The 12,681-nt window shown below is 42.0% G+C and overlaps 1 protein-coding gene across 1 annotated transcript in view; it reads right to left on the reverse strand.

Annotated features, from left to right (window-relative positions):
- Positions 1 to 819: 819 nt before the first annotated feature.
- RCC2 (regulator of chromosome condensation 2) overlaps positions 820 to 12,681 on the reverse strand; it is a 37,134-nt gene continuing 25,272 nt past the window's right edge. The window contains exons 9-13 of the mRNA XM_033921713.1: positions 12,134 to 12,314; positions 10,862 to 10,967; positions 9,360 to 9,432; positions 4,389 to 4,466; positions 820 to 3,720 (exon numbers count right to left, since the gene is read on the reverse strand). Coding sequence (XP_033777604.1) covers positions 3,616 to 3,720; positions 4,389 to 4,466; positions 9,360 to 9,432; positions 10,862 to 10,967; positions 12,134 to 12,314 — 543 coding nt within the window. The 3' untranslated portion in view covers positions 820 to 3,615. The remainder of the gene's footprint in view (positions 3,721 to 4,388; positions 4,467 to 9,359; positions 9,433 to 10,861; positions 10,968 to 12,133; positions 12,315 to 12,681) is intronic.

Here is a 12,681-nt window from a genome sequence, read left to right on the forward strand (position 1 = left end):
GACCGATCAAAAATAAGTGACTGCTGAGGACCAGTCGCTCTGGTCCTTTTCAACTGCCCTGCCTTCTGCCGTCCTGCTCCTGTCAGCCCCGAATCTCTCTTGTTTCTCTGCAAGCCCTGAATCTCTCTTGCCCTTTCCTGCAGTACAAGCCCGTGGTTTTAACGCAGCTTAAAACCAGAGGCTTGAAAAAAAAAAAGCACAGAGTAAAAAATAAACTAAAAAGGTCACTCTTTAAGCATGTACAGATGGTCTGCACATGCATCGGGATCGCTATAGAGCGATCCGGGCGCTCAGTTGGGAGTGTGATTCCAATTGCCCTCATTTGCATGAGGGTGATTTGTGAATCAGTCCCTCGGACACGGATCGGATCCTTCAAGGATCGGATCCATGCCCTTAGTGAATCTAGCCCATAGTTGGGAGTTTTTTGGGACTACAATGCAGGCTGCTGGTAAACATAAATTAATTACAACTCCAGGAGGTTAAGTGAGAAACTTTTTCTATACTCAAGCTGGTTGATCTGAACTTTTGAACACTGGAATTTTTGAATATTTACATAGAATATACATAAAAAGGAGGTTTTTATACCAGTGATTGTAAGAAGAAAGCAGATCAGTGTTTCTTTGACACTGTATAAAAATGTTCTATACTTCTGAGGCTTTTCATTACAGCAGGGTTTCGATAGTACGTTCTGAACTTCTCATATCACTATCCCTACTGTTATTTTAAAGGAACAATCACCCCAAATGACACAGATAACACACACAAGCATGTCCACTCTGTCTCTTTCAGTTCTGAAGGACAGGTCACAATAGAAGGTAATACACAGTTTCTGTTTTTTATTCAAACATTACTCCAAGAAATATAAAAAACATGTAAGGAAAAAGTAACTGTAAACTTGGGACCTTTAAATCTGTCTAACCATTAAAAACTGGTCCAAGGATTTTGTACATTTTTAAAACTCCTCCTTCCTTTCAGTAACAGCAAGGAGACAGCAGAGAGAGCGAGTGGTCCCTTACAATGGCAGTCAAGGAAAAGAACAGAAAAATTCACAGCTATAATTATCTGGGACAGAACCTCTCTTTCTTTGGCTGAAGTAGACACCTGTAGCTTAAAAGGAAATGGACTGAAGTGAACTGACAGCGATTCAAAGGGGGCCCTGTTTTTTTAATTGGTCCCTTGATTTTTCCGACATTTGGTCAACATTTTACACCAAACACCGTTCTGTAAATAAATTAAAATGGATACGAATTAACAAAAAACTCTGTAGATTTTATTAATACCTTGTGGTAACCTGAGGGCTGAATCAGTCGTCCCCCTCCCCCTTATATGAAAAGCTCACTTTTGGGAACACGTTCTTAATTCACCCTCCTCAGTGGACGGCAGAACACAAAATCCAATCACATGTGGACTGGCCCAGCCAAGTCCAAATGCAATCTGGTACCAATGTACAGGAAAGCCCCTTGCCTACAATTAATGTTTCTGATGGCCAAAGGGTGGGAATACAGCATTATCAATTTATACTTTGGGCTTAGGACAAGAGATGGACTTTCTACAATGTCCAACCTGTTGGTTTCTGAATATAGTACTCCGATTTCATATTAACCAAAGAATGCAGAATGAGTACTCAAAAGTAAAGGAGGGCCCTCTTTTTTCTTTGAATCCCTGAACGCAAGGCTATAGGAAGTAATTTTAATTAAGCACTTCTTGTGATAAATCATCTTTTACCCGAGTAAATAAAGATCTACAGTTTTAAAGCTGCCTCAGTTAAGAACTAGGAAGAGTCTAAGGATTTTACAACAAACGATACGAAACTAACTGCCAGAAACCTTGCAACGTAACAGTAACCATTAAAGGTGCAACAAGACACAGGTAGGGCTTAGAAATGGAAGACAATCTTTGTGTACTGTGTGTGGGGAAAATGAACATGAGTAGAGCGCCAAAGGAAAGCTTTTTAGATTCTTCAACAAGGAAAGTGCCCCGATTACAACCCAAAAGCACTCTGCTAGCGAGTCCAATGAAAGTATCTGGCCAAAAACATTTGCAAACTTTGCTTTGGCCTGTGACTCTCTTTGCTCAACACAAAGTGGGTGCATTAACATTAGCAGCACGAACTGAGCTATGGAACAGGTAAAAATGCTTCTTTCCAGGTGGACACTAACCCACATTTCAGAGTGGTCACTCTCCAGCCTCTTGGTCAAATCCAGAGAAAAATGCTCTCCATTTAAAGCAGGCTACGAGAACAAGTCAGCGATAAAATGGTCAGGTTTAAATCATGCTAGTGAAGAGGGAAAAGCAGGGTCAAGAATTTGTCGTGGAGAAAAATCACCAGAAATTGATGTCACACAGACCTCCCCCTCCCGCTGACGAGACTTTCTGTGGCTACTTTGTGAGTCAATGATGGAAGAGCACTGAGGGCAAGTCAGATCCAAAATCATGAGCTTGCTCATTTGCTACCAAAATGACAGAACGGACCCCTCAAAACTCTAGTGAGTTAATCAAATGGACAGGTTAGCTGTCTATCTTCTCATCTTCCAGACACCAACACCGTTTTCCTGGTGTCGACCTTTAATATGACCTAGGATAGAGGAACCCCTTGGGGAGAGTTCCAATACTGACTTATTAGTGCGAGGGAAGCCCACTCCTCCGCTGCCAAGAGCTCATGAAGGCCTTAAAGGACTGGGCTACAAAAGCCTCATAAAAAGGCAACGAAACCAAGAAGTTCCTGGACTTGTTCCTGCTGCACTTGCTGACATGGTGTTTGTATTTTTGTCTTTGGAAAGGAGGGGGGTTGGAGAAGGAAAGGGAACTTTTAAAAATAGCATCAGTTCCAGAGCAATCCATCGTCATAGGCATTTTCAGCAGATGGCTGCCACGTGAGTTGCCCTCCTGGTGCAAAGGAGGGAAACACTGTGAAATGCCCTAGCCGCACAAAACACTGCAGAGCTACAACAGTTGGAAGAAACAGATGGCCAAAAACGTTTCACATCCTTAATGGAAGAGCCTGGCTAGCACTGAGGCCGGCATGCTGCCGATTCTTGGAAATTAAAGTAGCACCTAATCTCTATGGGGTTTCTGTTGGCGCTGGGATCTAATAAATGCGATGGAAGAGACACCATAGTCCATCATGGCAGGAACACTATAAACACTCTGGTATCTTGCAAGTAGTACAGGAGAACAGACTTCCGTAAATGAGCATCAACAAAGCCAGAGAGCACCAAGGTGAGCAACTAAATGAAAAGCCTCTGCATTTATTTATTAAAAAAAAAAAAAAAAAAGCTCTATGTTTTTCTTACCATTTGGAAAGGGACTTCTCTACCTGCCCCCCCCCCCCTTCCTCATAACAAAATACCACCATTTCTGCAAGAAAATCAACTTGTAAACAAAGATGTTGGGTTTTTTTTTTTTTTTAGCAAACCCTTTTAAGGGGAGGGAAAAAAAAAGCTTTTGGGGAAAGCTACAGAGTAAACAAAGTAAAATGATATTTGAACCTCGAAAATAAGAAAAAGTACTGAAGGAGAGTCTTTTTTAAATCCCTTTCGCAAGACTTCATGTCACAGTGCAGTTTAGAAAGCCGAGAGCTGCCAGGCTTTAAAGGGTTCCTGGTTCCTGCAGGTGTTAGAGCGTGCGCGGATTATACTCTGGCAGTTTCTTCAACTTCTCTCTCTCCTGCTCACTTTCGTCTCGCACAATCACGAGGGAGTGCGCGTATCCCATGGCAACCTGAGGAAACACACAAAACAGAGCGCTACAGCCATCCGATTTCAATTACACGGGGATACTTATTTCCATTTTTTGAGCTGAAAATGGGCCCACTAAGAACTGGGTCAGACCAAAGGTCCTTCATGCTCAGTATCCAGCTTCCAACAGCGACCCATTCAAGTACCTGGCAGGATCCCAAAAAGCTTTCCCAAGCTCTATCTTAATAGCCTATGGACTTTTTCTCCAGAAATAACTGTCCAAACCTTTTTAAATCCACTTATGCCACATTACTTAAAAGTTTAGGTGTACCAGATACAAATCTAAATATAAAGAAAGCTAAATATTGGGTAGCAATGTCAGACAGAGGCAAGAGACTTTTTCTTGAATTTTTGGTGAAATCTCGGGTGTAGAGAGGCAGATCTGGAAATCATCAGCATATAAGTGATACTGAAAGCAATTCCCCTCAATACTGATGCATCTTTGCCTGAGAACTGGATTTGATTTCCACTCTAGGTCCTTGTGACTGTACAAGTCACTTAACCCTTCATTCTTCATTGCCTCAATATAAAATGTAAACTATTCCAATTGTAACCACAGAAGACCGTGTATTAAAGCCCACCCGTTTTCCCTGTCATATGCATTATTCCCATATAGCTGACTGGATAGAGGGCTTCTGGCCCTGCTCTCACCTGCTCACTGTAAAGTCCATCCAGCGTTTTTACTTCTTGGGCAGTGGTGGAAGATTTGGGCTTATGGTCTCCATAGCCCTAACAAAAAACATATTGAGAATTCTAGTTAGTTACTATACAGTAAAACATCAAATTCAGATGTTGAGAGCTTGGGGATGTGCACAGTGATGGTAACAAAACACCAGAAGAGGGGAGCTGAAAAGCCTTACCACCTGCTACCGGAGACTGAGGAAAACTGGAGTAGCAAGAGGGGATGCTCTACTGATATACAAGTTTTGATCTGTCTCCACCTGCTGGTAGCAGTGAGGCATATTACCCATTCGTAAGGACTATACCAGTCTACCAAGCGATACAGAAGCACTGTTTGACCATTTATCACAATCGCTGGGGTGATGATACATGAGGTACTTTCTCCTACAAAGGGACCATCACCCTGCCTCTACCATTACACTTGATTACTCCAAGACAGAAACAGAAGAAAGGGAAGACATAGCAGGTACTTACCTGTAACTGGGGGTCCTCCATGGACAGTCAAATAAGTCAGCCACACGCCGATGACATCCAAAGGCACAATTGATAGAGCACTCAAAGGTTTGAGAAAGGACCCTTATGAGCCATGTGCAAACCACTCATCACCTTGCTTACCCATTTCACCTCCAGTATGTTCCAGGACTGGGAGTAGGTTCATCATAAACCAAAATAAAACTGTGAATGTGAAGTACTTGATGTCAAAGTTTATTGTAATGATTCTTCACAGATGATTTAAATGGTGCAGAAAAAATTAATCCATACAACACACAATACATACATACATACACACACACAATTGTGGTACAGACCCACACGGTCTGTGTTTCGGCTGGGAACGCCTTCTTCAGGGGTCCAAATGCTGAATGCCACAAGATATGAGAAAATAAAATGGTAAAACTAGAGGGCATAATTTGAGGTTGGAGAGGAAGACTCAGAAGTAGTGCTAGGAAATTCTTTTTCACTGAGAAGGTAGTAGATGCCTGGAATGTCCTCCCGAGGAAAGTGGTGGAGAGGAAAACGGTGATGGAATTTAAAAAAAGTATGGGATAAACAGAGGATCTCTAATTAGAAAACTAAGGATGTAAATTAAAGAACTAAGGCCAGTACTGGACAGATTTGCATGGTCTGTGTCCCATATGTGGTGATTTGGTGTAGGATGGGCAGGGGAGGCACACTAACTTGGAACATGAGGATGTTACTGGCCAGATTTTATGGTAGACATCCTACAGAAATATAAAAGAAGAGACAAGTTAATTTAATCATGTATTTGTAATAGATATAACTAATGGGCAGACTGGATGGACCATTCAGGTCTTTATCTGCCGTCATTTACTAAGTTACTATGCTCTAAAGCATACAATGGTGCAAGATTATTCATCATCATAGCCCAGTTGACAAAAACATCCCTAGAGTTTCTCTGAGGCAGTAGATAACACCACAAAAGCTATGGAAGACCAGAAGAGAAATTGGGCTATGATGTTGGGTGTATAATCCACAAGCAGTTGGGTACCCAAATGTTTGAATGCTGATGACGTCAAGTGGACACTTCCAAATTAATTTTACAGCATTTTCAGCGAGCTGATGCCAACATTTTGGAATGACTAGCTACTGTTGATGAGCCATGGTTACACCATTATGATCCTGAGACAAAACAACAGTCCATGCAATGGTGGCACTCAGGTTCTCTAATGCCAAGAAAATTCAAGACCCTAAGGTCAGCAGGAAAGGTCATGGCCACAGTGCTTTGGGATCAGGAAGGTGTTGTAATCACCGACTTATCTTCCAAGGGTCCAAACAGTCAATGCAGAATACTACTGTAACAATTAATAATAATAATAACATCTTATATACCGCAGGACCGTGAAGTTCTATGCGGTTTACAAAGATTAAAAGGTGGTACAAAGATTAAAAGATGGTATAGGTTGAATGAACTTAACAGAGGAGAAAGATCGAGTTAACAGTTCAAGGTAACTGATATTGAAGAGAAGGAATTGTATGGGTCAGTTGTTTAGATATGTCAGGAACAGATGTGTTTTTAGGCGTGAGCAATTGATCTAGATCTTTACCCCACAGTGCTGCTTGGTTGGAGAGAAGGTATTGAAGGAGGTATTGAAAGAAAAAAGGAGAGGGAAGCTGTGGAAATAAGTTTTATTTTTGCAAGACAATGCAACTGCTCAGAAGGCTGGGGTTTCAGTGCAGACCATCCACCCTACTCACCAGACCACCTTGTTCCATCTATTTTCTGTTTTCAAACCTTAAAAAGAGTTTGAAAGGGCAACAATTTTCAAGTAATTTGGAGGTGATTGCAGCAGCAGAGTGGTATTTCAGTGACCAGAGAGAGTATTTTTTGGAAGGATAAACAGAAACTTCAGATACTATGTGCCAAGTATGCGGAACAACTTGTAAGTTCCTTGGCTCCATGTCATTCTCTTCTTGGTTGGGCTGAGCATCTGTGACCCTGATAGAGGAGGAAATGTGATGGGCCAGCGAGTATTGAGTTTACCTACTGGATGAGGCGAAAGGCCTTGACAGAACCATGAGGACATTCTCCCCAATGACTACCAGAGACTGTGTGGATTAAAGTTGTATCTTCTTGGTGTCGATTGTGAAGTCTTGGTTGCCCTAGGATGGAAGCCATGGTTTCTTGGCATGTAGGCCCCACTATAAGCAATTCATCTAAGGAGGGAAAGCATATCCCTAAACTTGCAGAGGTCTGATGATCTTAAGGTGATCAAACAGGTAGAAAAGGTGACAGCAAAAGCCAGAAGGATGTTTAGGTACCTAGGGAGAGAAATGGCCTCTGCAAGTCTCTGGCAAAACCTCATTAGAGCACTGTACACAATATTGGAGGCTCCACCTCTTGAGTGATGAATTTCATTGACGACGTCCGTTTCACAATGGCAGCCATTTTGCATTGCAGTCTCCACATTCCTTGAAGCAGCAAGAAGTGAAACAATTTCTCATCCCAACCAGGGCCCCTCTGTGGCATTGCTTAAATTTGAAAATTTTGCAGATAAAAGTTGATTTTTTTTTTTTTTAAGCCTGTGATCACTTTATGATTTTCCTGTTTGCTGAATAATATTTATGTGAATATTTTTTTTTTAAAGACTTGAATGTTTAGACTCTGCCTTTTGTATTATGTGTGCTGGGACCGGTGCTATTTAACATTTATAAATGATCTTGATAGAGACTGCTGGTGGAGGAAGGACGTGAGGAGGACAGTAACTTCTCAGCTCTGGAGCCCTCACAGACATATCTAAACTAAACTAAACCTTAAGTTTATATACCGCATCATCTCCACGGATGCTGTGGAGCTCGGCATGGTTTACAAGAACTTAAAATATAGGAAGAGCAGGAAAAAAAGGTTTACATGAACTTATATATAGAAGAGAAGAGTAAGGGGGGATAGAATTACATTTTAGTGAAAAGCCAGGTTTTCAGTTGCTTGCAGAATAATTGGAGGGAGCCCTGGTTCCGCAGCGGGGTAGTAAGGTCGTTCCAAAGACCTGTGATTCTGAAGAGAAGGGATTTTCCCAGTTTGCCTACATAGCGAATACCGTGTAGAAAGGGGAAGAATAATTTATACCTTTGGGCGAGTCTGGTAGAGTCAGGACTCGAGGAGTTATAAGATAGTGGGATTAAGGGAGATATCGGTGGCCTATCAATGAAAATTTGCCCCATGCTCGCTTAATTAATGTACCTAATGGTGTGGTGTCAAATCTACATACAGTGGATTACCAGACTCCAGAGCCATGCTGATGGCCATGAAATCAGCGAAGGAGGAGGAGGGCTGTCTATCCAACTCTAAAAGAGCAGAAAGATGTGCTCCCTTGTCACTTACGGTGGGCTTGGAGTGGGCAGCAGAAGTGCAGGCTGCAGTGGAGCACTCCCGAGGGAAATAGCTGCAAACTATTTTAGATAAACTGGACTCTGGGGAAATTGCTTCAGTACTGTAGCTAAAGAGCTTCAGTTAGTGCAGCAGAAAGCGAACACAGTGGCGGGTGTAGCTCAAGAAACATCGCAGTAGTCTAAACAGTTGAGAGAGACGGTAACCATGGATAAGATGGAAAACCGCTCCTACCGGAGTAACTTGTGCTTAATTGGGTTGCTTGAAACTGCGTGTGACTCAACTCAGGAGCTTTCAGGAGACATGGCTACCAACAACCCTACAATTGCACAGCATGCTGGAGGGCCTCTACGGATTGAGCATGCCTATTGCATGGGAATGGAAAGACTCATGGTTGTGATTCTCAAACTGTTGAACTAGGCACACAAGCCAGTGATTTTGTAAGCCCTGAGAGGTGGAAAGCAGTTGGAATATAATTGTAATTGTAATTTATTTCTTATATACCGCTACATCCGTTAGGTTCTAAGCGGTTTTCAGAAAATATACATTAAAATTATAAGTAAGAAAGGTACTTAGAAGTTCCCTAACTGTCCCGAAGGCTCACAATCTAACTAAAGTACCTAGAGAGTAGTAATGAAGTGCAAAGTAAGGAAAGAGAAAAAATGAGAAAATAAACAATCTAACAGAACTGTGTGCTTTGAAAGATAGAAGAGAAGAGATATAGAGGAGGAACTGTTGAAAAAAGAATATAACAAGAGCAAGATACTCTGATTCCAGAACTTCTCTGCCAGAGTATCTACCATGTGCAGGATGTTTTTGCTGCTGGGCACTAACTTTTAAAGTTACAAGTACGTTTCAGCCTACAGTACTAAAAGTTACCCCCAACGGGATAACAAACACCCACACCTCTTCAGACCAGGTTCACGAAGCAATCTTAAGGATTTCAATGCTTTTCCTTCATCACAAAGAGGGATATGACCAGGATTGTAGTAAGACTAAACCACTTTGAACAACCTGCCTGTCTAGAACTGCACTGGTCAAGAAGTAATGCAGTTAACCCATTTAAGAATGATTCCAGTGGAGGAGCTTCTTACCAGTTCACCGAAGGTTGGAGAAGGGCCCCAGCTGATTGTGCTCTCATCTGCAGCCACGATAACACTGCTTTTCCTGAAAGGCAAAAGGAGCAGTTCATACACAAACTTAAGATACAAGCAAACTGCTGAAAAGCTTAAGTTCAGACCACCAAGAATGCTTTCTCCATGGGGAACAGAGACAGCATGGTGGGTTATCTTAGATAAGGTCAATTACCGAACTTCCACCATCAGATGACTAAATGGACAGAGTTTGATCAAAGGATCCAAAAGGCTGGAATGGATGGGGAATGGCATTTGCATAAGATTTTAACCCCCTAAATAAAAACTGGACTCTTACAGCTACAGAGCTGGTTAAGAACAAAGATTCTGGATTCCCTTCAAGTGGCAGAAGAACATGACATAAGGCTTCAAGGAAACACACAACAGCAAAACCAAGAAACAGTTTTTTCAAAGAAAGATTGTGGCAGCATATTAATCACCACCAGCTGTTACAGGAGGGCATATGACAGTTAACAAGCATCAATAAGATGCAGGGTAAGCACAGAAGATCTTTAATTGCACAGAAAGTAATGACACAGCAAACCTACAACCTTCCAAGAGCACAGGAATGTGGGAAAATAGGGTTAGAGCCAGCATGGATGAAAAGAAGAGCGGCACATTGGGGGAGAGACTGACCACAACTGTCTCTGTCTAGCAGACTCTGCAGAGAATTAGCAGCAATTAGACTGCAGCTAAAACCATATCAGAGCGTAAAAGTGGAGTCTTTTGATTGCTATACAAGCAACGTTAAATCAGGCCATATGACTGACAGTTCTTAAATGTGCAATTATTTCAATAAAAACTGAACAGGCCAGAATTGGTTCAAGTTAGTGATGCTCAGTACCATCTAGAAAGGGCAGGACAACCTAGGAAACCGAATACAAGATTAGATTTATGGATTTATTAACCACCTTTCATGAAGAGATTCAGCCAAAGCAATTTACAATACACTGAATAGTAATCAGGTACATTTATCCCAGCAGGCTCAATCTAACTGCAGCACCGAGGGCAACAGAGGGTTAAGTGACTTGCCCAGGGTCACAGGCTGGGATTAACAGAAAGCTCTGCAATAGGATACAGAAAGATGTGCTGGAAGATTTTGAATATTTGTCTGCCTAAAATGGAGTAGAGAGGAAGACGGGATCAATATCTTGCAACTGGAATTTAGCCCTTTGTAGGGTGGACAGGATAACTGGGAAGAAAGAGCTGTACTTTTCTACTATATGGACAGCAGTAGACACGTGCATGCATGCATTATCTTCCAACTCCTCCCTCCGACCAAAATACAGAGTTTTAACATTAAACAAAAGGACACTTTTCTATCTGGTCACATCTTAACCCTGTGCCACACAGCTAGGCATAGGAACAAGATCCAGAAAAGTACCGCTATCACGCCTCTCAGCTTTCCAAAACTGGTTGTGCCTCAGAAGGATTATTTTTGTATTCGAGGACAGTCAACTCACCCACAAGCCAAACTGCGGATTTTCCACCCACACAGATCCTGCACCGCTTTGGGGTACATGGTTGAATCACGAGAGGTGTTTGTAGCTCCCCAGAAAAAGAGACCACCTAAAAGAGAGTCAGACACTTAAGTCAAGCCACCGACATCAATGTTCTCAGGTGCTGTAGCATTAATTACCCAATGCAAGGGGTTAAGACCAACAACATTTTAGGAGCTTCACTTAAGTGCTATATCAGCTACAGGGGCAAAATAATGCTCAGAATTTAGGAAGTTGGTCGGTTGGGCTGACCCTCGTATGTAATAAAAGTGAGCCATTGTGACATCACTGATGAGGTTGGCTTTTAAGCATTGTTGGAATGAGGCATTATGACATCACAATCTCAGCTCTGGAATGTTGCTACAAGGTGGTGCAGAAAAGTTCTCAGCCCAACCAAGAAGAGAATGACGTAGATATGGTTCAATCAATGATCTGAAACAAGGTCAAAACATAGAATTTAGTTTCTGCAAATTGGCCCTTAACGAAATAAGAAAATACACTTTTCAGCTAGTGGCAAAATAATGCACAGAATTTAGGAAGTTGGTCGGTTGGGCTGAGAACTTTTTAGCATCCCCTCGTAAGTCAATCGTATTTGAATATCCCTTATAAATAATGAGTAATTGGATGGTCAAGGGGTGGAGGAGACTATCAAGGTGCCAAATTCTCTTCACAAGGGGTGGCTTCTGCCCACAATTCAGAACACACCTTGTCTGCCCTTTAAAGACTTATTCGTCTGCATATATCGATATATTAATAAACAATTGTTAAATTTGGGCAAGGCCAATGTTTCTTTAATTACAATCCTACACCCCTATAAACTTTGGGCCTAATGTTTACAGTGTGGATCAGGGGCACGCCACACAATTCAGGTGCTAGGTTATAGAATACTGACTGCTATTCGCAAGAACGCTTACGCCAGCCACTGACAGGGTGTAAAACAAATGTAAACGCTGAGGTTTTGCGCCAAAATGAGAATATGCGCTAGAATTCTATAAACAGCAACTTTGTGCACATAGTCCCCTATTCTGGCAGAGTCTGGCGTGAGATGAATAAAGTTATTAAAAATTCCAAGCTTTCCCTTTGCCCCATCAAGTTGCAAACGCTGTTGAAAATATGCTAGAATTTGGCTGTTTCCTATCTTTCCAATAATCACGGTACCAGGAAATGTGTTCCCAAAACGTGTCTAGCAGGCTGGTTTTGGTCTGCAGTAGCAGCTTTCTGCACAGTGCGACTGACCCGTTTCACTAAGGGCGAAGGAACACGTGCATCCTGCGTAGATCTGGCCAGCACCGCGGCCAGGAAAGTCAAACAGTTTCACCAGTCGTGGCACCATCTCATCTTTTTGCTCTGTGTGGCCCAGGCGGCCATAGCCACCAAACCCCCAGGAGAACACACGCTTCTGAGAGTCTAGAACCAGCTGCCAGGGAAGAAAACAGAGAGAGAATTATATAAAATGCATCAATTATTTTTAATTCAGCACTCGGTTATTAAGCACTGGAGTCTCAACACTCAACTCATTAAATCCAACAACCAAACCTAAAACACTTTGTGCCTCCACAGACTAATGCAACACCAGCCGCAGAGCCAGTGTTTTCTTACAGCATTTTTTAATAGCCAATGACCTTTCTAATGCAATAAAAATAACTTTATTCTTGTATACCGCAATACCACAAGCAGTTCAGAGCGGTATACAAGACAGCGATGTTACAAAAAAAAAAAAGACTTTCAGATTACATTAGCAAGCCAAGAGTAGTCAGGATTTAACCGGGAGCATTTCAAAGATA

This window comes from Geotrypetes seraphini, chromosome 15 (assembly GCF_902459505.1).
Source record: "Geotrypetes seraphini chromosome 15, aGeoSer1.1, whole genome shotgun sequence".
NCBI classification, from domain to species: Eukaryota; Metazoa; Chordata; class Amphibia; order Gymnophiona; family Dermophiidae; genus Geotrypetes; species Geotrypetes seraphini.